We start from the raw sequence: 26,014 nt of genomic DNA, 5'->3' as shown, positions 1-26,014 counted from the left end.
TTGCTAACTATTAACGCCACCTCCCTACACTCTAAGTGGCGTCACTTAGTCACTCTTCTACAAGGCTTTTTGATATTATTTCCCATAACTTTATTTAAAATCCCAACTACTTGCCAGCCTTGATTCTTTTAATATCTAAACTATAATTTCATTTATTCCTAGGTTCGAACTCAAACCTTAACTAAGACCTACAAAAATTATCGCTTGGATAAGAATATTAAATACAATTTTTATCAAAATCGAAACAAAGAAAGTTCAAGATTTCGGGATTTTTGGGTTTTGGGATTTTTGAGGCGTTACAACTCTACCCCCTAAAAGAAATTTCATCCTCAAAATTCATACCTGATTCAAACAGTTGAGGATATTGATGTCGCATCGCTTCCTTAGGTTCCCAAGTAGCCTCCTCAGCCTTGTGATTCTGCCAAAGTACTTTGACCAATGGAACGGACTTCCTTCTCAATACTTTGACATCTCGACCAATTATTTGTATGGGCTCTTCCTCGAAAGTTAGGTCTGGCCTAACCTCAATTTCTTCAACCGCCATGACATGTGAAGGATCCAAGCGACACTGCCTTAGCATAGAAACATGAAACATGTCGTGGATTTGGCTTAGTTTAGGACGTAACTCCAGCTGATAAGCGACTGGCCCAATCTGCCTTACCACCCTATATGGCCCGATGAACCTTGGGCTTAGCTTTCCCTTTCATCCAAACTTTAATACCTTCTTCCACGGAGAGACCTTAAGAAAAACTAAGTCTCCCACTGCATACTCTATCTCTTGTCGTTTAAGGTCAGCATACGACTTCTGCCTATTCGAGGCCTCCTTTAAACGATCCTAAATCAATTTCACCTTATCCTCAGTATCTGCTACTAACTCAGGGCCCAAAACTCTTCGTTTGCCCAACTCCGTCCAACAAGTTGGAGTTCGACACCTTCGCCCATACAGTGCTTCATATGGAGCCATCCCAATGCTTGCTAGGTAGCTATTATTGTATGTGAATTCAGCGAACGGTAAATAGTCCTCCCAACTACCTCGGAACTCAATCACACATCCCCTCAACATATCTTCCAATACTTGAATCTCCCTTTCCGACTGTCCATCAGTTTGAGGGTGGAAAACCGTACTGAAGTTCAACCTAGTACCCAACGCCTCATGCAGCTTCTTCTAAAATTGCGAAGTGAAACGTGGGTTCCTGTCTGATATTATGGAGACTGGCACTCCATGCAATCTCACAATCTCCACCACATACAACCTCGCCAGCCTTTGTAACGAGTAATCAGTGCGAACCGGTATAAAATGGGCAAACTTGGTCAACCGATCCTCTATAACCCATATCGAGTCTTTCTTAGTAGGCGTTAAGGGTAGCCTACTAACAAAGTCCATAGTTATCCTTTCCCACTTCCAGAGTGGAATCTTCACTGGCTGAAGCAATCCCAAAAGCAACTTATGTTCTACCTTCACATTTTGACAGACCAAACACTTACTTACAAACTCCACAACCTCGCGCTTAAGTCCAGGCCACCAATAAAGCTCAGGAAAATTCTAATACATCTTGTTTCTACCAAGATGCATAACATAGAGACCGCTATGTTCTTCCTGCAGAATAGACTGCCTTAAATCATCGTCTTTTGGTATACACATTCTCCCACGAAAGCACAAAACCCCTTCACTATTTATCCCAAAGTCCGATGTCTCCCTACTCTCCACTTGTCTAAAACGAACACCTAAGGTCTCATCTATTAACTGCTTACACCTTATCTGCTCAACCCACACCGGTTTTACTTGAAGCTCCGCTAACAAGCTACCATCGTCCAACAAGCTTAAACGAGCGAGCATAGCTCTCAAGTCTGACTTAACCCTACAACTAAACGCGTCGGCTACCACATTTGCTTTGCTAGGATGGTATTCTATCGTGCAACCATAATCCTTCAATAATTCCACCCACCTACGTTGCCTAAGGTTTAGCTCCTTTTGGGTAAAGAGGTACTTCAAACTCTTGTGGTCTGAATAAATTACCCACTTCCCCCCGTATAAGTAATGCCTCCATAGCTTAAGCACGAACACCACCGCAGCTAGCTCCAAATCATGGGTTGGGTAATTTTCCTTGTAAGTATTAAGTTGATGTGACGCATACGCAACCACCTTTCCTTCTTGCATCAATACTGATCCTAAGCCCACATGCGACGCGTCACTATAAACTGTAAACTCCTTTCCAGGCACTGGCTGAATCAACACAGGGGCCTCCGTTAATACTTTCTTGAGTTTTCCAAAACTCTCTTGTTGCTTGACTGTCCAAAAAAACGGTACCCCTTTCCTCAACAACTTAGTTAGGGGTGCAGCAATTACTGAAAAGCCCTCGAAAAACCACCTATAGTATCCTGCCAAGCCCAGAAAACTTCAGATTTCTGATACCAAATTGGGTGTTTTCCAGTCTAACACCGCTTCAATTTTCTAGGGATCCACCTTAATCCCCTCAGCTGACACCACATGACCAAGGAAAGTAACCTCCCTTAGCAAAAATTCACACTTACTGAATTTGGCATACAGCTGCTTCTCCCTCAAAGTCTACAACACAATCCTTAAGTGTGCATCATGCTCATCCTCGTCTTTTGAGTACACCAAAATATCATCTATAAAGACTACCACGAACCGATCCAAGTAGGGTTGGAAAACCCGATTCATGAGATCCATGAAAGCGACAGGTGCATTCGTCAGCCCAAATGGCATCACCAAAAACTCGTAGTGTCTATAACGAGTTCTGAAAGTCGTCTTATGGACATCCACCTCCTTCACCCTTAATTTGTGATATCTCGAACGTAAATCAATCTTTAAGAAAATTGAAGCTCCCCTAAACTGAAATCGATTCTCGGTAAAGGATACTTGTTTTTAACAGTTAACTTGTTTAACTGTCGATAGTTGATGCACATTCGCAAAGTTCCATCCTTCTTCTTCACGAATAACACCGGTGCTCCCTATGGAGACACACTTCATCGGATGAATCCTCGATCCAACAATTCCTGAATCTGTGTCTTAAGTTCCACCAACTCCTTTGGTGCCATCCGGTAAGGAGCGATAGACACTAGAGCGTCCCAAGTAACAACTCGATTCCAAATTCTACCTCTCTACTGAGTGGCAACACAGGCAGCTCCTCGAGAAAGACATTCGAAAATTCCCTAATTGTTCTCAACTTCTTAACAGTAGGGCTCTTAGCCTCCGTATTACTAATATAAGCCAAAAGGCTTCGCATCCCTTTCGTACTAACTTCTCAGCCCTTGATGTTGAAATCACGTTCGACAGATAATTCTGACATTCACCAATCACCACTACTTTCTTATCCTCTGTTGTTCTTAAAAACATTCCCTTTGCAGCACAATCCAAGGTGGCTTGGTGCTTCACCAGCCAATCCATACCTAAGATTAAGTCGAACTCGCTAAACGAAAACTCCATCAAGTCCATTAAAAAAGTAACCCCTTGGACTACTAAGGGTTCCTCCCTAAACAACTTATTCACTCCTACATACTGCCCTAACGGACTTATCATAGTCATCTCATTTATAGTAATTTCAAACAAATCACCCAAAGACTCAATCTTATTACATGCAACATATGAATGCGTCGATCCAAGGCTGTGTAAGGTAACTCATATATAAATAACATACTCGTTATCACATCTAGGGCATCCCCGTCTTCTCAATGACGAGCAGCATAAACCAAAGCTGGCTGTCTCGCCTTAGCATGGCCTGCAATTCTGCCTGGTGCTCTGCCTCTACGTCCATTACCGTTATCGCCCCTGGCCTGTCCACGACCCCTTAGCGGCAGCTGTCCACCCCGTGGCGACTGAGCACCACCTTGGCCCACTACTGGCTCTCGACCTAGCGCTCGGGGGCAATCCCTGATCCTATGTTCCATAAACCTACAAGCAAAACAGGCTCCATTCTCTTCCAACACTTGCCTCCATGTCTTTTCCCGCAATCAGCACAAGGTGGCACCCCTGGATTTGTAGCAGGGGACCCTACTCTAACTGGCCCATTATTTCTGGCCCTAGCCCTAGGCCTTTGTCCCACACCAGGAGTCTCAACCTCCCTCTTATTCTTACCTCTTTCTTTCTCCTGGTTTAGGCATTCAATGCGCTTTACCTCATCCGTTATCTTTACTTTCTCCACCAATTCTAAGAAAACTCATTCCCTTTGTAGAGCTATCAACATCCTGAGGCTATCTCTAAATCCATCCTCAAACCTAACGCAACATTCATAGTCCGTTGCCACCATTACTCTTGCATACCTACTAAGGCATAAAAACTCTGCCTCATACTCCGCCACCGATTTGTTTTCTTAGGTCAAGTTTAGGAACTCCTTCCTTCTAGCATCCACATAGCTTGCACCCATATACTTCCTTTCGAATGCAGCTTTGAAGAACTCCCAAGTGACCCGCTCCAGTTGGGTGCCCTCTTTCACTATCAACCACCACTGGTAGGCTTCCTCCCTAAGCAATGACACTGCTCCTTTCAACTTTTGCTCAGGTGAGCAGTCCAGGTCCTCTATTATCCTTTCAGTGACCTCCAACCAATATTCCACCACATTAGGAGCCACGCCAGCCACGCCCTTAAAGATCTCAGCCCGGTTCGATCGAAGTCGCTTCGGAATAGACCCCCGATTTCTGCTGCCATTATTGGGCCCAGTGACCCTTTCCAAAATTCTCAGCATTACCTACGACAATGTATCTTCTTCCGCGGCCCGATCATACGGTCCATTCCCAGCCAAAGGTGAGGCCAGAGCCTCTTCTACTCCAATATTGGGCATATGGCCCGATGTCGACGATTCAGGCCTAAAACTTCCGCTGCCTCAGCCACGGCCCCTTGTACATCTTCTAGCACTCATCGTCAATTCGCGTATTATCTGGATTACAAATTTTGTGAAGTTTTAATTATTTTAATAATAAACCCGATGTTTTATGGAAGTAATTAAAGAGAAGACTATTTTCAGAATTCCTCTACAGTTTCAAGTTCCTGCGGACTTTGGTTCCATTCTAACAAAATCATCTAAAGTAGCCCTCTAACTATCTATTATATAAAAATTTAAATAAACTTTAGAATAAGAATACTTACTTGGTTTGACGTTGGAGACTCAGTGTGTCGCTCAGCAAGACTTTTTCTTTTCCAAAATATTGTAAAAAAAAATTAAAATACAAAAAGAAACCAAGTAATAAGGCCCAAATCACAGCCCGAGTTTTACAACCTGGGCTCTGATACCACTAAATATAACACCCCAAACCCGACCCAAACGTTATGGCCGAATCTGACATGTAACATTGAAGTGTTTTAGCGAAAACCGTATTTTCATTGAAAACCCTTCTTAAACAAAAGAAACCTTAATAAACACACTTTTCAATTACGAAAGCTTTGGTTTAAGCATTTGATTTAAGAAAACTTATCATTTAGAAATTAAGTTGTGAAAAAGTTTAAAACATACTATAATTTAGGAAACCCATGTTCAACTTCTCGTAATTACGATGGAAATAATAATACTTCCAGTAATAATAGCATAATGAAAACCTTACTACAATCTGGTCTGAAACATACTTAATAAAATAAAACTTATAAGCTTAAAAAAAGGTCCAAATTTGTCTTGCTAGCTGGCCACCCAGAATCCCTCCAAACATCGAACCGTCTACTAGGCATCACCTAAAAATAAAATGAAAGAGGGGGTGAGTTTTCGCAAACTCAGTGTGTACAACCCTCGATGAAAAACAAGCATTCAAAAATTATCACACATCAAACATGCAATGCAATCCCATTCAAATTATCCATCCACTACACACCAGCTCCGTCCCCCACAACACTATGTGGGGATATAAATATCGACCCACCCAGCCCACACACCAATGGTAGCCCGGTTGCAAAACTACCTTCATTTACATATTGGGCTTTAAAAGCCGTCGATAGATCCACGATTCTCAGGCAACCATGCGATCCTCATATACTTCCTCCGTACCATAATTCCCACCCCATATGCAACCTAAGCAGAAAATCATATGTATGCATGTCACATCCACAAAACTTACATTCAACACCTAGGGGTATTTTGGTCATTTTTGCCATTAGAGGAATTTCGGTAATTTTCCCTTAATTACAGTTTTCACTTACCTTGGCCCATGAACAAGCCCCGCAAGCTAAGGTGAACGAATACTATGCACCAGGTAGGATTCCAGAGAAGAGGTGGTGGGTCATTAAGACCGCTTAAGTACCAAGCTCTCCCTAGATCCAATCCTAGACATGCATATACCCGTTGCCACACCTTTACCCTATGACTTGTCCACGATCTCAATTAATTAATTCAGTTTTATGTAGTCATCATATACTAGGCCCAATACCCCTACATACATGCATATAGCCCACTAGGCCCAATCTTATTCAAATGGCCCATCTGGCCCAATTCATATTCTTAAATCCCACTAGGCCCAATTCACCTTTATATTGCCCATTAGGCCTAAATCATATTATACTCATGCTCACATACAAATTTTCAAACACATAGCATCACTTATCAATCTTTGTCTATTATGGGGCCAACAACCCATCAGGCCCATTTAGCCCATCAGGCCCATTTGGCCAATTCTCAACCCAAGTCCACGGAATCGTATGTGGGCCTCAGGCAACCCATCAATTTCCTTTCCACGAGTGTTCGCGCACTCGTGTGACTATCGTAGCCCAACTTTCGGCTTTTCGGCATTTCAGCTTTTGGCATTTTGGCTTTTGCTGATTCATTGTGTGTGTACAGTGTATGTACACACCTGGTAAGCAAGCATGATATGATCTCCTTAGCCTAGACCTACAATCGATATCACTCAAATATTAATCTTACATACTTATCGAATACTTTCCGAAAAGCCGGAATCTCACCTTAACCTTACCTTGAACACAAATCCCAAATAGCTTCTCCTTGATCTCGTACTCCTTAGATCTGCATTAATGTTAACTATTAATCTGAAATAATAGATGACTCGTATCCAACACAAGTCCCCTTACTTTTTTTTTGTGATAACAAGTCTCCTTACTTTAACTATGAACATTCGGCCAACCAAGATCAAAAGCACTTACCAAAGTCTCTCACCGGAGGAGCAAATCGGTAGAGATCCAGGGACTGAGATTCGTTACCTATTCCTACCCAAAACTGATTAGAAGAAGTGAGGGACTGTATACTCAATACTTAGCAAAACCTGATTATGAGAACAAAGCACTTACACTAGGCTTGACCGATTAGAAAGGGTACTGGCGACACTAAGAGTATTCGGCCAAGAAGGTTTCTGCCCGTGCGATTTGTATGGTAAAAGAGAGTTATTCGGCTCCAAGGAAAAAGAAAGAAAAGTCAGTAATGAGGTAGAGGAAGAATAGAATTCGGCACAAGGAATAAGAAAAAGAAAAGAAAGTAGAGGGTTTTCGGCTTTTAGAGAAAAGAGTTTCTGGTAATAGGGTGAAGGAAATTCGGCATTAGCTTCATACCCTAGCATTCGGCACCTATTTATAAGCCTTATATCTGAATTTTCCCATGCCCAATTCCCCATTCGGCTCCATCACTTCTCCCTTCTCATCTCCTCGTTTTTCTCCCTAATAATCCCTTGATCCTTTCCTTAATTTTCTCTCCTGAACACTTCTCTTGGAGTCCACTTTCACGCCACTTCCATCCTTCTAGAAGGCCAAAATTAAACTTCTAAAAACACTAAGCTAGGATTTGAACCTTGGACCTCCTTGCTAGCTATTAACGCCACCTCCTTACACTCTAAGTGGCGTCACTTAGCCACTCTTGTACAAGGCTTTTTGTTACTATTTCCCCTAACTTTATTTAAAAGCCCAACTACTTGCCAGCCCTGATTCTTTTAATATCTAAACTATAATTTCATTTATTCCTAGGTTCGAACTCAAACCTTAACTAAGACTTACTAAAATTATCGCTTGGATAAGAATATTAAACAAAATTTTTATCAAAATCGAAACAAAAAAAGTTTGAGATTTCGAAATTTTTAGGCTTCAAGATTTTTGGGGTATTACAGCGAAGGTTGTTGAGCCCTCAATTGGTTTGCATAAAGTCAGTAAACCACTCTAACATCATATGGAAGAAAGCTTCACATGCCTCACTTCCACAGCCCTTAGAAATGGGCTCATTATGAACTGTCCCCTGTATCGAGGCTAGAATATTACTTTCAGGTTCATTCTAATTAACTCAATTAGGTTCCAATGTCATCTATTATCTGTATAAATAACAAAATCAATTTAAGTCAGGAGACATCACAGTATCATAGGTTATAAAATGGCATGTATTCCTAGACTCCATACATACTATGTTCAGTCTGAGAATCGACTAAACCGTAGCTCTGGTACCACTAAATGTAACACCCTTAACCCGTCTGAATCATTGAATTAGAGTTACAGAGTAGTACAGTACAATTTCAAACACTTATCATCATAAAGAATAATTAATCAATTTAAAATACTAAAATTCAATTCCAATATTCATTCATAGCACAATTACATTTACCGACCTTAAATCGATTCTACGGGGCCTTAAAAATAGTTTGGGAACAATCAATGACTAATTTGAAACAAAATATGAAATTTTAAGAAAATTTGTGAATTTTGAAAACAGGGGTCACGCGGCAATATGGTCAGGCCGTGTGACTCAAAAACATGGTCGTGTTGCTAACCTTTGTACAAATCGAAGTATAGGAGACACGACCTTGTCCCAGCCCGTGTGTCAGACCATGTGTATGTTCGAAGTAAGGTTACACAACCATGTTGACATATCGCGTAACTATCGGTGATCGTGTGTACCAACCTGCACCTAAAGTTTAAAATGACACACGGTCATGTGGTGTGACCGTGTGTGGCACACGACCGTGTGACAGCCATTTATCAGGCCATGCATCAAAAATGCCTTTTAAAACAAGCTAAAACAAAGCCCTTTTCTTAGACGCCAAGCCAAATCAAAATCACCCATTTTCAAGTCTTCAAAACCCATTCAAACAAGTCATACACCTGCCAAAACATTCAACCTAAGTGCCTAACCAATGTGTCCTCATTGACACCACAATTCATTTTCCAAATTAAGCCAAATCAAACAGCCATCACACACCAAGCCAACTTGCATTTAAACTCACATTGTACAAATATAGTCACATACCTAACTTACCATTCATTCATACCATTCATGTCTAATTCCAACAATCACACAACTTCATCTCAAGGCAACAGCTAAAATATGTAATTAACACTATTCAAATATTTTGTTTCATCAAATCCTTTAAATAACATTTATATTTACTATCATAAGGCATCAACCAAAAGACCAAAAACATTTGCGATCACAACATTAACCAAAGTATCAAACATAAGTACATACTTACAAGGTATCACCAAGTCAAGTTCCAAACATAAACAACATAAACAAGGTAACCAAAAGATCCTAATACATGCCATTCATAACCAACATCAAAATGACCCAAAACATCTACCAAGATGAGAGATGAATAGTGTGTATGTTCTGACTTGAACTCTCAATCAACTAGGCTTTTCGTGATCTACAAGGAAAAACACAAACAACATAAGCACATAATGCTTAGTAAGTGCGAACAAATGTAAACATAACTTACTGAGTAAAATTACTTTACATAAAACATACATTATCACAAATATCACTTACGTACTCATTAATTCCTATTCACATGGAAAACCTTAGATCATTAATATAACAACCATTCAATTTGTGATCCTTTTCAATTATTTCATTTTTCAGAGGATGTCATGGTATCTTTCAACTAAGGTCTTACACAATCCCAAAGTGGTGTCGTAGTATCTTTCAACTATGGTTTTGATTCAATCACATTTAATGTCATAGCATCTTTTCAACTATGGTTTTGTTCATTTTTCAGTAAAGTGTCGTAGTATCTTTCAACTAAGGTCTTATCCAATTCAGTTTAATGCCATAGTATCTTTCAACTATGGTCTTTCTCATTTTGGTATAATGCTATGATATCTTTCAACCATGGTGTTTCTTGTTTTCTCAAGTTAACGAATCCGATCATCAAATTTCTAAATGTATATTAAATTATAACTAGCAACCAAATAAATTACTTTAACTAAATTACGAACTTACCTAAAAAAAACGATTACAGGAACAAGACCGACAACTATTCTATTACTTTAGCTTTCCCACGATTCAAGTCCGTTTGGTTTGTTTCTTGATCATGCAATGTGAAATGAAGCTTATTGAAACCTAGCTTAAGCATCCATGGTAGAATCAATTTTGACCAAATGAAGAAGAAGATGATAACCATCCATCTTTTGTTTATTTTTCTAATTATTAAATTACCTTTTTAACCTTTAAAATTAACTTTAATTACATGAATCATATCACTTAACCATCCACTAACAATTCATATGGTATAATTATCATTTAATTTCACCTATTTATCTATCCATAGCCATTTAACATATTCAACTAATAAAAGCTAACTTTTTAATTTTTACAATTTAGTTCTTTTTACTAAATTAACTTATTAAACATTTAAATTTCTTAACCAAAATTTAATACAACCCTATATCAACTCTATAAACATTAAATAAATAATAAAATACTAACTCGCTTATCGTAATCGTGGTCCTAAAACTACTGTTCCTAACACCACTAAAAACAAGTTGTTACACTAATATGCCATTTATCTAGTCCAATTGGGAATATGTATTGTCTTGGACATCAGAGCGGATGACTCCCAGAAGATAGAGACATAGATGTGACTGACTAGACTGATAGTGCATCGGACTAGACCCAAGAAGAATAGATCCTGAATCTATTTATGGATTTATTCACTTGTGACGTTCATGGTGTGACATACCTAAATCCTGAATGGATGACGGACTATGTATTTGCGACTCGTATACTTCGATGTAAATAAAAGCCTGAATTCAAATAAAAAAGGAACCGAAAGCCAGTGCGTTGGGTATACTACTTCTGTAGTATGTAGTGTCATTCACAATAGTGGCATTCATAACCCGAGACATGGGTAAATGATATTTTCTCATTGGCATTACATGGTTGATGAAAAGTAAACGTGGCCATAGGTCATTCATCTTTGTGATAAATTACATGATTACTATTTGATTATAATTGAATTTTCATGAAGATGTAATGGTTACCTTGAGATAAATTGAATCACAATGGGAGAACGGATATTATCCTATAGAGATTAAGGATATCCTATTAGGGTAGCAACAATTATGACAATGTCATTAGACGAGCATTGATTGAGCTGCTTTCGTAATGATATGCCATTGGAGAGAGCTCAGTCATGATACTATGGTAGAACGAGTTAATGACTAATGAATTTATAATTAATAGGTGAAAAGCTAGAACTTAATTATAAATCATTTTAGCCTCAAACGCATATGTCCAATCAGCCCTTCCACTAGCTCGATGAAACCATAAATGAATTGAATGTTGAATCAAATGAACAAAAATGAATTGAAATAGTGGAAATGGAGAAGTGGAAACATTTGGAAAAGGGATGTAATAAAGTGTTTTTGAATTGGTTTTCACCTCTAGGGAGTCTATGTATCGATACCTTGCTCAATTGTTTTGGAACAACTGAGGCAAAGGATTGAAATGGGTATTGTGTGGGAGTTGAATCGGTATATCTCCCCAGAGCTACTAACACAACTACCCTAAACCTGAGCCACCATATTGTTTTGGCTACCAGGGGTTTATTTTGGGTTTTAGATAACCTTGATCGCTTTTGAACCTTTTCTAAATTATTTTAAATCGATTAATATTAAGTCCCAAAATAATCTCAAACTTGATTTTATGATTTTATAAAAATTATTTAAGGTTTTTAATTTATAATAATTTTTTATTTCTGATAAATATGTGCTCTAATGGCACCTCCAATTCATACTGTACATCGGGACAGGTGAGAGTTGTTTCAGAACGAAAATAAAACTTTATTAGTAAGTGTTATAATTGAATTTAGACTCTATATTTATAAAAGACTCGACACTAATATGAGAAAAGGTAAAGTAAGAAATCTTAGTGTACTTACTAATCTCTTCAAGCTTATCGTGTTAATTGTATAAAATGTGTAGGTGGGAGACTTTGTAAGAAGCTTGAGATCGTTTCTTAGGTGGATCGCATCACTATACAAGGTTTGAAAACTGTAAAGTAGTTGATGTTGTATTTGTTTGTGATAGTATAATAGCATGTACATAAAGACTTAGGCTAGCTTAAGTGTTTATAATTACATAGGCTTGTGTTGCCATGTGTTATTTGATATTATATTAATACATTAAATTGGCCTTTGGTTCCTCAGTTGATTTAAACATTGATTTAAACATGAGTATGAATTGAATTTGTGTTTAATTAAGCTTTGATAAGGCCTTAAAATGATTTTGAAACTTAGTGGCAAGTATCATGAATGTTTTGAGGTCCTCTACATCAACTCTCGAGACTAGACCCTTTTGGTATCAAGACTTGCAAGCCAATAGCTAAAACGTTACAATAAGCAAGCCAAGTCTCAAGACTTATAGGTTAAGTATTAAAACTTATAGGTTGAAGTTTCAAGACTTGACATTCAAGTCATGAGACTTACTCCAAAACACTTGTGCAATGTGTATTTTGGTCTTTATAAGCCCTCGGAACTCATTTGTGTATTAGACTTGTCCAAACACTTTCAAAACTATTCAAAATAATTTCAAAATGTATCTAAAGCTTTCTAAATGTTGTAAATTGTTTTAAAGGATGCTAATAATTTGTGTAAATGATGTTTTTGTTTAAAAATTTTGCAAATGTAAAGGAAGTGTAATGCAACATCACTTGTCCATGTTAGCCCTCGAGCCAAGGAATGTTGCAAATTGGTACTTAAATTGTACGTTTTTTTTTCCATCTTGGTACCTAAAATACTTTTTTCCCACTTTGGTATCTTCGTCGGTCAAGCGGTAGTTAACAATGGCACAACTTAAACACATAGTGGCATGTTGCATAAAAAACCACATAAGCATTGCCCACTGATCGAGTATTGTTGACCAAATTGACTAGTTAACCTCAACTTTAAATTTGGATTTTTTTTAATTTGTACATATTGTTAATTGTTTATATTCTATATGATTTTATATAATTTGTTTAATGTAAAACGAAATATCATATATTTAAAAAATGATTTTTATATAATTTTAAACTTTTATTTTGAATATTTGGATTTTATTTTATTTTTAAAATTTTTAAATATATATTTTAAATTTTGATATATTTTCTTAATTTTATATAATTAATATATTATAAAATAATGTTTTAATAAATATATATATTTTGAATTTATATATATTTAAAAATTATTTTAAATTTTGCAAGTTTTTCTTTTTACTTTTTATTGGAATCATTTTATATAAATAAATGGCTAAAAAGACTGCTCTAGTCCTCTCAATTTCAATATTAAGCCAATTGGTCCCTCTAAAAGTTCAAAACAATTTAATCTTTATTAATTTCGAAAGTGAGCAACTAAGTATAATTTATCACAATATTAATTTGTTTTGTCAACTTTACATATTTTTATTAGTATAATAGTATAATAATATAATTTAGTCCTCAAAGTTTGCATATCCTATCAATTTGGTCTTGATTTAACAAATTTAGCTCGTAACATTTACACATCATTCCAATTTGGTCCAAATTTAACCCACAACATTTATACATTCTGTCAACATTTACATAGAATATATAAACATTGAGAGCTAAATTTGTTATTATACCAATAAAAATAGTGTACAATTAACATAAAATACAATTAACATAAAATATAATGCTATAATTAATTCTCCTTACTTGCTCACTTTCAAAATTGATAAGGATTAAATTGTTTTAATTTTTTGAAAGTGACCAATTTTCTTGATATTTAAATTAAAAGGGATCGAAAAGGAGTTTTTTACCAAATAAATACATGGTCATCTTATGTGATTTTTGTGCCACGTGACAACTTTTAGATGTAATGGTTGGGATGATTTGGGTAACGAAGATATAATTTAAGTACCACTTCTGGAAAAAAAAATAGGTATCAAGATGGAAAAATGATTTAATTTAGGTACCATTTTGTCGTTATTGATACAATACCTAAAATACCCTAACCTACCTGAAGTAGAGGATATTAGGTGCTTAACTGTGTTCAAACTCACATCTTCAAGGTTGTTGCGATAACAATACAAACCGAGTTAAGACTCAATCAACTAAGACCAATTGATCATTTAAGTCTTAATAATATTATTATTTATATATTTATCGAACAATAATCGAGTTGTAATTGATTTATTAAACGAGCTTTAAACAAATATAAACAATAACATATATAAATCGAACAATTTTGATTATATTCAATTCATTTAATAAATGAGTTTTAAAATCTTATTCATATTTGTTTTATTTAACTTGAGAAACAAGTATAAACAAATAAAAAACTTAAGGGTTAATATGTATTTGCCCCTTGAACTTGTCTAAAAGTATCTAATTGGTACTTGAACTCTTTTTTGTACCTAATTGGTACCTTTATTTGTATTCTGTCACACACATTGTCCCCAATTTGTTAACATCTTTAGTTTTTTAATGATTAACATATAGTTTGCTCCCTCAATTTGTCTAAAAGTACTTAGTTGGTACCTAAATTTATCCAATAAATTATATTTTTTTAAAATTAATCTATGTTCTTTAGAAGATTTTTAATATTTTTTTAAATTTATATCCACCACGTAACATACTGAGAGATTGTCACGAGTCACTATATTGGTCATCGGTGCTATGTCAATACAAACTAATGGTGTTAGTGCGAAGGTACCAACCAAGTACAAAAAAAACTAAGTGTTTTTAGACAAGTATAGGGGGCAAACTACATATTAATTTAAAAGTTAAATGTTCAATCATACAATTAAAGTTTGAGCAAAGAGCAAGCTTTTCAAAATCGAACCGGTGCTAGAACCAATCAAGCCACCATAAATAATATTCAAGAAATAAAAATTCAATTCAATTGGTTTGATTTAGTTTGGATGATTCAATCGGTTTTTTAACCTAATTGAATCGATATATAATGGTTCTTAACTCAATTAATCTGAAACCTTTCAAAACTGGTCCAGTCCAATTCAAATATTGGCAAAGAGATGCGGAGTTCAAGATTTCAATAAAAATTACGGAAAATCAAATTTCACATTTTTATTTTATTTTATTAAGGTTTAAAGTTTAAAATATAGAGTTTATGTTATATAGTTTCTTAAGAAAACAATTAAATATATATTTTATTGTACTAAGAAAACATTTTGTAAAAATAAATTGATAATAAACCATGCACGATGTAAAGGGTGAAAAAGCACAAAAATTTTTAACCATTTCAGCGTCGACTTGATCAACTTCATGCAAGAAAAGAGTTCGATACAATCAAAAGACGTTCAGTTCCAAAAGGAAAAACAAAAATTTTTTATCTTCTTTCAAATTGAATACAAAGAAGTACAAAGCAAAACAGCTTTGCATCCATATGTAAGAAACTCAGATTAAAAAAGAATACGTTTCACAAATGACTATTTTAAAGACTTAAAATCTTTGTAGAATATTTACACTGAAAAGGGGAAAAAGAAAACAGAAAGAAAAAAGAGGTTTCCAAATTGATCATTATAATCATCTCCCCCACCCTCAAAATTTTCTATTTGCATAAAAAAATAAAAATCAACTTTGACATTCTTTGTTAGACCACTGGAATTCTATTTCCAAATTCCGTGAGGGCCCAGTTTTACTCTCCGGCAATAAGGTATACTCTCCTGAAACAGCTCCGAGCATTACAACCCGATCAATCTGGATAGTAACTTTTCCAAAGGAACTCTGTTGACGTGAAAAAAAGAAAATGAGGGAAACTAAAATGAGTACAACATTCTCTTGAAAAAAAAAAAACACAAACAAGCAAGTGATATGCTTACCTTCCCCATTTTGCTCTTATTCTTGCAAGATATGTGCAACTTCTGGCCTTTTGGAGGACTCTCAAAAGTCCATGCAAAACTTTCGTCCCACTCAGGATTAGGGCCAGTCGATACAACCTAACAACGAACAGATAAGATAGGATGGCACAAATTACAGAAGGTGGAGAGTGATCAAAGCAGAGACTGTTTTCAAGTAATTTTCAGACCAGCACAAATAGACTAAAATTTGTTCGAGTGAGTCACAACCAAGAAAGCTTGAAGATATTATAACTAGAAACATCCCCTTTCATTTTGATCATAACTCTTCACGATTTCATTTTGACCATAACTCTTCACGAGTTGGTTAAGAGATTCGAAACCAAACATCAGCAAATTTGTGTATCCTTTTGAGGAAAGTAGTTATGAGGACTAAAGGAGCTGAGCAGCTGAAAAAGTGTGGGAATATACAGGCTACCAAAATCTCATGTTACCATACATAACTAATCTTTTAGTTCTACCAAATAATTAGGTGATAACCAAAAAGTTCAGAAAGAAAAGTTCCTCGTATCAAATCACAGTTGGACACACAGGATGGAGAAGGATAAAGCATCTTACTTTGGTTTGCCGAGGAGAAGTGTTGCCAAGTGTAAGTTTGCAGAAAACACTAGGGTTCCCTACTGATTGCTTCATATTGTTGCCACGCTTGATTATCACCACCAATGTCCCCGGCAAGCATTGCAACAGAAATTCTGCCTTCTCCTGAAATCTAGGTGGGCCAGATTGGATCAAGTACTGCAGCAATGGGATTGCATCTGCAGCAGCAACTGACTGAGCTCTAGAAACTTCAGCTGGGCAAGCCGACCAAGCTTGCCTGAGTAGAAACAGAGCATCCAAAGCAGCTTCTTGAGTTGCCTCAGAACCTGTTTTGAGTGATGTAACCAAATGGGGAATGCTGAGTGTAGCAGGCTCAGTTGCTCTCAAACGTGGGAAGTTGCTAAATAAAGAGTTCAGAGCTTTTAGATACTCCTCATTCACAGCTCCAGTTGCCCATAAGTCCTTCTCAATGGCAGCTGCAAGATATTGATAGATGTTACTGAAGGAGAGAATGAAAAGCTTGCATGGAAAAGGTTCTATAAAGAAAAATGGATTAGCAATACCATCATAAACCAAATTGAGAAAAGAAAAACAAAATTCAATAAGTGGGTCTTTGAACAATGTATGTTGTTTGTCACTTCTTCCTAGCACATGATCTTGAAAACTAGGTGCATATAAACACACAAGCACAGTCAATATTGTTCACACAGGCAATAAAGGTCTAAAAGCAGACAATTTACCATCCAGCTCTTTCAGTTCAGCTGCAGGGCAACATTCATGGACTATGAAAGAACAGAAAGAATTGAGTTGCAAGCATTTCATCAGTAAATCACTTTTTGTGTTCCGCAACTCTGTCCAATATAAGCGATATGGAATGGGGATAACAGAAACCCTTTAAGATGGTATGTCCACAACCAGAAGTACCCTCAATCAATGATGGAGCCCTCAGAATTACCAGCAAAATGGAAGCATAAAGTGAGCCAAGACACTAACATTAACAAGGGCAACCATTATGAAAGAGGTTCTTTTAAAATGTTACACCCATAGGTTTGTGAACCCTACTTAAAGTATATGCAATATAACCATACAGTAGGCATGAGAACAGAAACTTTCGTAAACTAGACATGCTTTTAAGTGATTTCTCATATTAGCCATCCACATAAACTAAAGTCCAACAGAGTTGTGGAGCTTACCAGTTATGGCCCTGACTGTTTCACTAGAAGCATACTCTTGAATGGTATGGTTAGAAAATAGAAGTTTCACAAACATTGCAGCTTGAACGGATGTCTCTGGATCACTTGAACCTATTAGATCCAATACAACCTGAACACCACCAGCCTCAGCCACTGCTCTCTTATTTGATCGGCTGTGCATTACAAGATTTTGCAAAGCACATAGAGCTACCACTTTCATTTCTTCTGTCGGTTGGTCTTCAAGCACATTAACAAGAGCACGGCAAGCTGAAACTGCATCAGCACTTCGAGCGAGTGTCTCGTTCTGGAAAAGGTCACCAAGAGCCAATGTTGCCAGTAACCTTGCCTGCTGAGCTTGGGTTTGTGGATCCAAGAGATACTGGGATAATGGTACAATTGCAGTTTTAATTGCCGTTGTTTCTCTAATCTTTACATTATTGAGTAATACTTCCAACAGTCTTGCAGCTGTTTCCTCACACTGATGAGATCTGAGAAGTTCTAAGAGTGCCTCTATGGCACCACTTTCAGCCATTGCTTCAGCACTGGTTCCGTCATCACTTTCTAATACCAGAAGAGCATTCAGTGCACCAATCACAGTGCCCTCGGAGCCAGAACGGAGCAACCTTACCAAAACAGCAACAGGAACTTCCAAATAAAATTCAGAACTGAATTGAAGGATGCTAGCTAAAACAGAAGCAGCTGATTCCCATAAAGCATTTGGGAGCAGAGGATCAGCTTGCAATATGACCTTCGACAGCTCGCAGACACCACCCTCTTTTGCAATTTCATTTGGCCATATTAGTGCAATGCTAACAAGTGCCTTCACAGCTCTCTGTTGCAAGGTATGTATACCAGAACCAAGAATTCTTATAAGGGGACCGATTACTTGCTGTGTCACTGCATCCTTCTGAAGATGTTCTTCCAAGAGCAGATGTGATAGAAGCTCTGCTGTCAACTGCTGAACTGCTGGAGCTGGAGAATCAAGAAGTGGGATAAGTGGTTCTATAGCTTTGTGAGAGGTCAGTGTATAACCAGCACGACACTGTGGATGCTCCAGAACATTTACAAGGACTTGTAAAGCACTATGCTGTCCATCAGGTCCAAATTCGGGTACAGACAGCAACTGAAAAAGGGGTTCAACTAGCTTCGCAGCAGATGGTCCTTTAGTGATGGTAGCATTATTTGTCAGTATTCGTAGCAATTCTGCAAAAGCAGCACACAGGAAATCTGGTGCTTCATGAAGGATATCAAGTATGCTGTCAATTACTCCAAGTTTGACCATTTCCATCTTACAAGCAGGCCTGTCTTTCCCCAACTTTACAAGAGTTCTTGAGATAGCTTCATGAAGCATGTAGTTGTTACCATATAAAAGGCCAACAAGTGGTACTACAGCACCATGTGCGGCAACTAGTTCTGCCAGTTGCTCATCATCTACAAGTTTATCTAATGCACGGACTACTGAATGCTGAGCAGGACTGAACTCAGATACAAGGAGAGACACTAGAGGCTCAACACAACGAGCTGCAGCCATAGTGGACCTGATTCTTATATTTCCAAAAAGAACGCAACATAGCTCAGCAGCATCTCCCTTCAGTTCCATTGAACAATTTGATGAAAGGATTCTGCAAATAACATCCACTGCATTCATTTCAACATCTCCAACCGCAAGGGCTTTAGAAGGATTTTCACTCAACAACCTAACTAATGCTGCAATAGCAGCGTGCTGCTCTCTCTCCATTCCAGTATTAAGAATCTCGACCAAGGGTTGAACAGCTTGTCGGGCACTCTCAGCATTTCTGATATGGTCTGCAGAGAATAGGCTTTCAAGGGCTTTTGCAGCACTATATCTAGCAGCTCTTCCTCCAAGACGTAAAACTGCTAAAAGTTGGCTAACAGCTCCAAATGCAGCCTCATGTCTTCGAATTTCAGCACTGGTAAATAAAATACCTAATAGATCTGTAGCAGCTTCCTCAGTTGCATCTTGAGGACCCAAAGAAAGATACTTAGTCAGTGCTTCTAAAGCCCCAGACTCCACCATGACAATCTTATTTGATGGACAGTCTTTTCCAAGCTGAGTCAGAAGCCCGAGTGCCAGAAAAGGTGCACCAGGACGATCAGGAATTGGCTTAAGGAGATCAACAAGGGCAGGTATTGCTTTTCGAGATGCAGCACCAACCCTAATGTCTTCAACTCTAAATAACCTCTCAAGAGCAACTTGATCTGGGTAGCGTACCAAAGCAAACTCTTCAGACAAGTCCAGAAGTTCTTGTATATCAACATCAGCAAAGCCAAGCAAGGAGATAAGCCCACCAGCAGCCCCTGAATTTGCAACAGATAGAAGAGTCCCTCTGCTACCATTACAGACTAAACTGGCCATTGCTTGTGCAGCAAAATATCTGTTCGCCGATACCTCTGACTTCACTAAATTTGCCAGAACTGGTATAGATTTCATTGTTGGATGCGCGCGAATGATATCTCTATCTTGAAATAAGATTGCTAGCAATAATGCACAAATCCATATGCTGTTATCTTCCTTAAAATCAATCTGCAATGCCAGACGATGGAAACAGTTTCACTAAAATGAGGACAAAAGGAGCATAACCACAATTGCACAGACGGACAAGGAAAAATATCAATAAATTTTATATATCACTATATGCACCATATATTTTATTCTTATCAACACTATTTTAAATGAATAATTGACAAGAAAAAGATTGAATACCTGAGCATATTGGGAAGATCGTTTAGAGATTCTCTCGGTGACAACTTCAACTGCTCCAGCCTCCATTATTGCAGTTTTACTCTTTTCATTATGACAAGCAATAACAGAAAGTAGCCATATAGCCAAATTGGTACCAGAAATAACTGCTGTGCCTGTATCTGATTCCGCATTCCTGCTTTCTTCTTTAGCATGCCTACAGATGCTAATGGCATCCTGATCATCACTATGAAAATTTGCCAAGGACGGCTCTCCAGATACCAGCATTGCAACAAGTGATTGAATTAGATAGTTAGAAGAATTTGATTGATTGAGATCTTCCACCACTCTTTGGTGATTAACTTTTGCTGCACATATCAGAAGTGCAGTGCCCCCGATTTTGACCTTTAAGTTAGGGGAACTGATCACCCTTCTAGCAATTGATGATATGCAATCAGAAGCACTAGCAACAGCATCTCCTAGAACAACTGGTTGATCACAGCAAAGTCGTGACAGTATCTCAATAGCTTTATCCTGTAACAAGGGTGTTGCATCAGAAATAGACAAAACTATTGGAGTCATGCTTTTTGGAAATTCAGCTAAAACTGCCCATGTGGGTTTTATTTGACTACCAGCCACTTCTGATCTAGACAGAATAGCAAGTGCATCTAGTGCCTCTCCTATGGCAACAGATCCAACTCTGGCAGATTCTAGAAAAGAAACTAGAGCAAGAACTGATCCAACACGGTTCACACAATCAGTTATGGCATAATCAACTCGTCTTGAATGGAGCAGACGTGCTATTGCTGCTGCTGCATGAGTCTTCCCAGAAAGTGTTCCTTCACGTAAAATCCGAGTAGAAGGCAGAATAATTTGTTCAGCAATTTCCGTATCTGATATTTCTGTATCCAACATAAGATTTGATAGGGCACATACAGCCTGCTCTGCAACTTCAAGAACTGAAGAGTCAGCAAGTGCAACTAAGGGAGACATTGCATCTCGAGCAACAGCAGCAACATCCCGGTTCTCCTTAATTGAAAGAAATATTGTAGCAAGGCAGTGACAGGACTCTACTAAGATGTTTCCAGATTCAACATTTAGCAGCTTCATCACTGACCAAAGAGTTTTTACAGCAATTTTACTTTCACGAAAGTCCTTCCTGGATTCAAATATCCCAGCTAAAGCTGATGCAGATTTCGCCTGAGTTTCTTCCTTAGTTGAGCTCAATATTTTAATCATGGTCTCCATGGCATCACTTGCAGCACTACCTTCACACAACATATCATGGAAGGGGACAACTGAAAGCATACTTCTCAGAGCATCCAAAACATATACTTTAGATTCCGGTAGGTCACTGGTTAATAATGCACTCAGCTGGCTGATAGTAGCTGTATCAGATTTATGAATTAAATGGTTCAGAGTCTTTGCTGCAATTTCTTTCCCATTTGGGCTTCCATTCTTGAGCAGCCATAATAGTGCAGGAACAGCATCAGCACTTTCAACACATGCACGTATATCTTCACTGTGATTGCAAAGATTCTTCAGGATCAATGCCGAATCTTCCTTAGCCTTCACAGAACCAGTTTCCAGAATTTGAACGAGTGGAGGAATGCCACCAGCAGCAGTAATGGCCCACTTACTTTCATCATTTTCATCAGATAGAAGGCAAAGCAGTGCAACTGAACATTCTTGCTGTTGTTCTGATGAAAGGCCAAGAAGTGATATCAACAGCTGAACACCTTCACGCCCTTGAAGTGCACGCCATAGACTGACTTCATTGTTGCAAAGAGCAAGGAGAGCTCTTATAAGCTCTTCCTGGACTTCGTTGGTTGCCATGGTGATCAATCCAACAAGTAACCTTTTTGCATCAGAATTCACAAGTTTAATTGAGAGTATAGTATTCCCATACAAACTGGCTAGGGCTTCTATTGTACGTTCTGGCACAAGGTATGGTAAGCCAGGTTGGAACTGATTAACTAAAGTCTGCTCAATACCCAGAGGATCTGATGCTCTAGTGGATTCTGCTTTCCTGTCATAAATCATTAAAGCTGAAGCTAAAGCCCCAAGTGTGTCAGCAGTCTGAGCAGGTGAAGAACATGACTCAAGGCTTTGACCGAGGCTAGAGATGACATATGATAAACCACCAGAAATGTTGGCCAAAGCACACATAGCATTCTCCTGTAATGCTTGGGCATACTCACCTTGCATGAATTCTTTTGAAGGAGCTATCGTAGCGTTTATTAAAGCAGGAATACCATTGAGACTAGCTATTTCCCGTCTAGCTTCTTTGCACTGAGCAGAGAGAGACTTAAGGGCGCCTGCAGCCTCAGCTCTAACGGAGGCTTCATTATCAGGTCCTAATAGTTTAAGCAATTCTTTTGTAGCTTCAGCAGCCAATACCTTAGAACAAACAGATGCATCCTCCATTATCATATACCCAAGAAGAAAGCAGACATTAGCTTGAGTGCTTGACTGTCCGGTTGTGAGCAACTTTACAAGTATATCAATTCCTCCAGCCTGTACTGTCGCCGACCAAAATCCCTCTGTGCTGCTTGCAAGGTTTTTTAAGGCTCCAGTCAATAAGTTATCAACCAAGTCTCCTGTCTTGAGCCCATTCTGTAGCTGCTTCCAAAGCACTGTCACAACTCCTTCAGTTGAAAAAATCTTTGATCCAACATGATCTTTTGTACCCCCTTGTGAAACAGCATAGATGGTCTTAGCTGCTGCAATTTGTCCTTCTGCAGAGCTGGACTTGAGGAGACCGAGCAATGGTGGTATGCAGCCTCCAAGCAAGACTTTAACCCTTAGTTCATTCTCCTTGCAGAGTGAGTCTAAAACAGTTGCAGCTTGAATCTTCACTCCAGGTGATCCTGATCGGAGAAGAGAGACAAGAACTGGAACTGCCTGAGAGTGAGAACCAACAGCGCTGAAGGCATTTTCACGTGTGTCAATGAGTTCTAGCAATAGCCTTAAGGAATGCTCTTTCTCTTGTAAAGATGAGGAACTCTGCCGCAACTGTTCAATGCATTTTGCAACACTTGCCAATGTCCCATCTGGATCCTCCATGCTACTTGTACGATCCCTAGTTTTAGGCCATGAGATGGTCAAGATAGAATTATAACAGCTAATAATCATAGAGATCACCAGAGAATGGGAGAATATAGATGTTATCATGGACAGCAGGGGATTGATACTAAAGCAGACACTATCAGTTACAACCCATGAGAAGCAGCAAAAAAATACAAAGGCTTATGGAAGCACAACGAAAACAGCCAAATAGTGTAATAATGAGGCCTATGAGGCTATGACCATAAAACCCAAGTCAAATTCACTGAAAATACCAAAGGAAGGCAACATATATATTGTCGGAAGCTAGAATGACAACATAAGTAGTTAGCTAAACAGTATGCTATCATTGCCAAAAAGAAGAAACTTTATGCTGTTTTTGTACAGAAAATTTAGACTGTTCCAAATTTAGTAAACGACTCCAAGCACAGAATTACTTATTCACATATGCTCGGTTCTTCATGTTGCAATGTTCCTCCTATCCTTGCACAATATTTACAAATAATAAAGCACAAACTAACCTCAAACCCATTTTCATAACTGAATGTGGAGTTGGGAGCTCCGAATCTTGAAGTTTGCCATCCCCATTTTTTTCCTGCAACCATAGACATAGGAATGTAATGATGTAAAATGCTTACAACTAGATATTCTCCACATTGAACTAGCCATGTGAAAGAAAAAAACATAATATATGATGACCATAAGAAGCTACAACAAGATATAGAGAACATATACAAGAAAAGCATTGGAGAAATCAGATCCAAGGGTATTTAGGTAACTCACATCCCTGATGATAATTCCAGGGGTTAGATGAAGTTGACATATACATTTAGTATTTCATTTCCCCTTGTTTTTTTCTTTTTCAGGGATGAGTGGGTCAAAGAGAAGGGGTCTTTGGGGGGTTGTGGTCTTGGAGACTGCAATAATACCAATTACCTACCATATGGTAGTTGGAGAAAAGCAGAGAATACAGCGACAGAAGCATCATTAAGCATATATCTCTAAACTGATCTCTATGGAAAAGGGAAACTTTAAAAGAAATGGAGCCAACTGATAGCATTAATCCAAGCTAGCATGTTCGAACATCAGATCTTAAATATCAGTATAAATATATTTCCAAAAAGAGAAAAAGGCACTATTGAATTGCATTCCAAATGATCGCCGCCAGATACACTGTTTTCCCAGCCTCAAGAAACAAATTATCCACTAAAAGGATGCATTTATTTATTACCAATGATTGCAAAATGAGATCTAAATACAGTAGAAAAAAAACCACCTAAACTTCATAATTGGAAAATATCATAAATTCACAACCCATACCCTTAATGCTAAATTATCCAAAGACTGAAGTCTAAAAACTAGAAACATACCATATCATTAGCAGCAAGGCCGCTGCTATTGTTAGCAGCAAACCGCCAAGCGAGTGTCGCTGCCAGCTTTGCTTCTTTAGTGCAAGATTCGCTGAATCTAAGAAAAAACTTAGCCCCTCTCCAGATTCAGCCACTACGCGTCGTCAAAACATTAAAATCTCCTGCCAAACAGTAACCGAAATCAATTAAATGAGAAATCTGTCAATCAAATCCAGATCAAGCAAAAATCATCATAATTCAACAATAAGTGTATCTCGAAAGAGCAAAAATCCAATGCAGCTAATACTAGTAAACTAAAACGAAAGAAAACGAATCGAGAAATGAATCACATTTCCAACACTCTGATTTTTTCTTTTCATTAGGAGAGAAAACAGAAAACTGAAATGAATCGTTTTCCACTAAATTAAAGAATTAAAGAAAGAATTAAAGAAAGAATTAAAGAATCAAAACTCGATGCAAAGAATTAAAGAAGATACCTTTAAAGAGAGAACAATTAATCAATTCTTGATTTGATATGAGAAAAACAATAACTATAGAAATGATAAAAAGATAAATACTCCTATATATACATATTTTATATTTGTTCTTCTACTTTTTCTCTCTGTCCTATATATATATATTTTGCCTTTTTAAATCAGCTCACTTACAGTTACAGCCGACGCTTTCAGTGAACCACCGACAACTTGAAGGCTCTACTTTTCGGCTCGGCTCAGCTTGGCTTCTTGTGTTCTGAGCTCGGCTTTTGTAACGTTCGTAATTCGAATAATTTTCTAACATGAATTAAATTATCCACCCAATTATGTTCGTGTTGCTGCCTTGATTATCTAATCTTAAAACTTTTCAATTTAGGTATTAATATTTGAAGTTATTTTTGTTTTGGTCACTCCAGATTAACTGAAAGCCTTTTTCTAACTAGTACAATAATATATTTAAGCCTCGATACTTACATATTCTATCAATTTGATCTTAATTCTAAATAATTCAATAAATTTAACTCATCATATTTACAAATTTTATCCATTTGCCAAGTCAATTCTTGATACTAATAAGTTTATCTTGAAACTTTATTTGCTTTTCTTTTTTCATTAGTCTTCTTCTAAATATAATATTTTTGTAACCCTTTGAT

General features: G+C 37.6%; 1 protein-coding gene across 2 annotated transcripts; it reads right to left on the bottom strand.

Annotated features, from left to right (window-relative positions):
* Positions 1–15,580: 15,580 nt before the first annotated feature.
* On the bottom strand, positions 15,581–25,546 carry LOC108479200 (protein CELLULOSE SYNTHASE INTERACTIVE 1-like). Of its 2 annotated transcripts, none has more exons than XM_017781658.2 (8): positions 25,365–25,546; positions 24,889–25,049; positions 24,040–24,113; positions 20,477–23,534; positions 17,752–20,296; positions 16,580–17,034; positions 15,986–16,102; positions 15,581–15,890 (listed from the first exon to the last, which is right to left on the bottom strand). In XM_017781658.2, the coding sequence occupies exons 2-8, from the start codon at positions 24,889–24,891 to the stop codon at positions 15,738–15,740; spliced, it is 6,405 nt and encodes a 2,134-aa protein (XP_017637147.1). In that variant the 5' UTR covers positions 24,892–25,049; positions 25,365–25,546; the 3' UTR covers positions 15,581–15,737. The 2 variants fall into 2 exon arrangements, with proteins under 2 accessions (XP_017637147.1, XP_052878669.1); XM_053022709.1 differs by lacking the exon at positions 25,365–25,546 and adding an exon at positions 25,218–25,345.
* Between the last annotated feature and the right edge of the window lie 468 nt (positions 25,547–26,014).

Source organism: Gossypium arboreum, chromosome 12, assembly GCF_025698485.1.
Source record: "Gossypium arboreum isolate Shixiya-1 chromosome 12, ASM2569848v2, whole genome shotgun sequence".
NCBI lineage: Eukaryota > Viridiplantae > Streptophyta > Magnoliopsida > Malvales > Malvaceae > Gossypium > Gossypium arboreum.
Note: the sequence above shows the minus strand (reverse complement) of the source record. Positions and strands in the feature narration are given on the sequence as shown.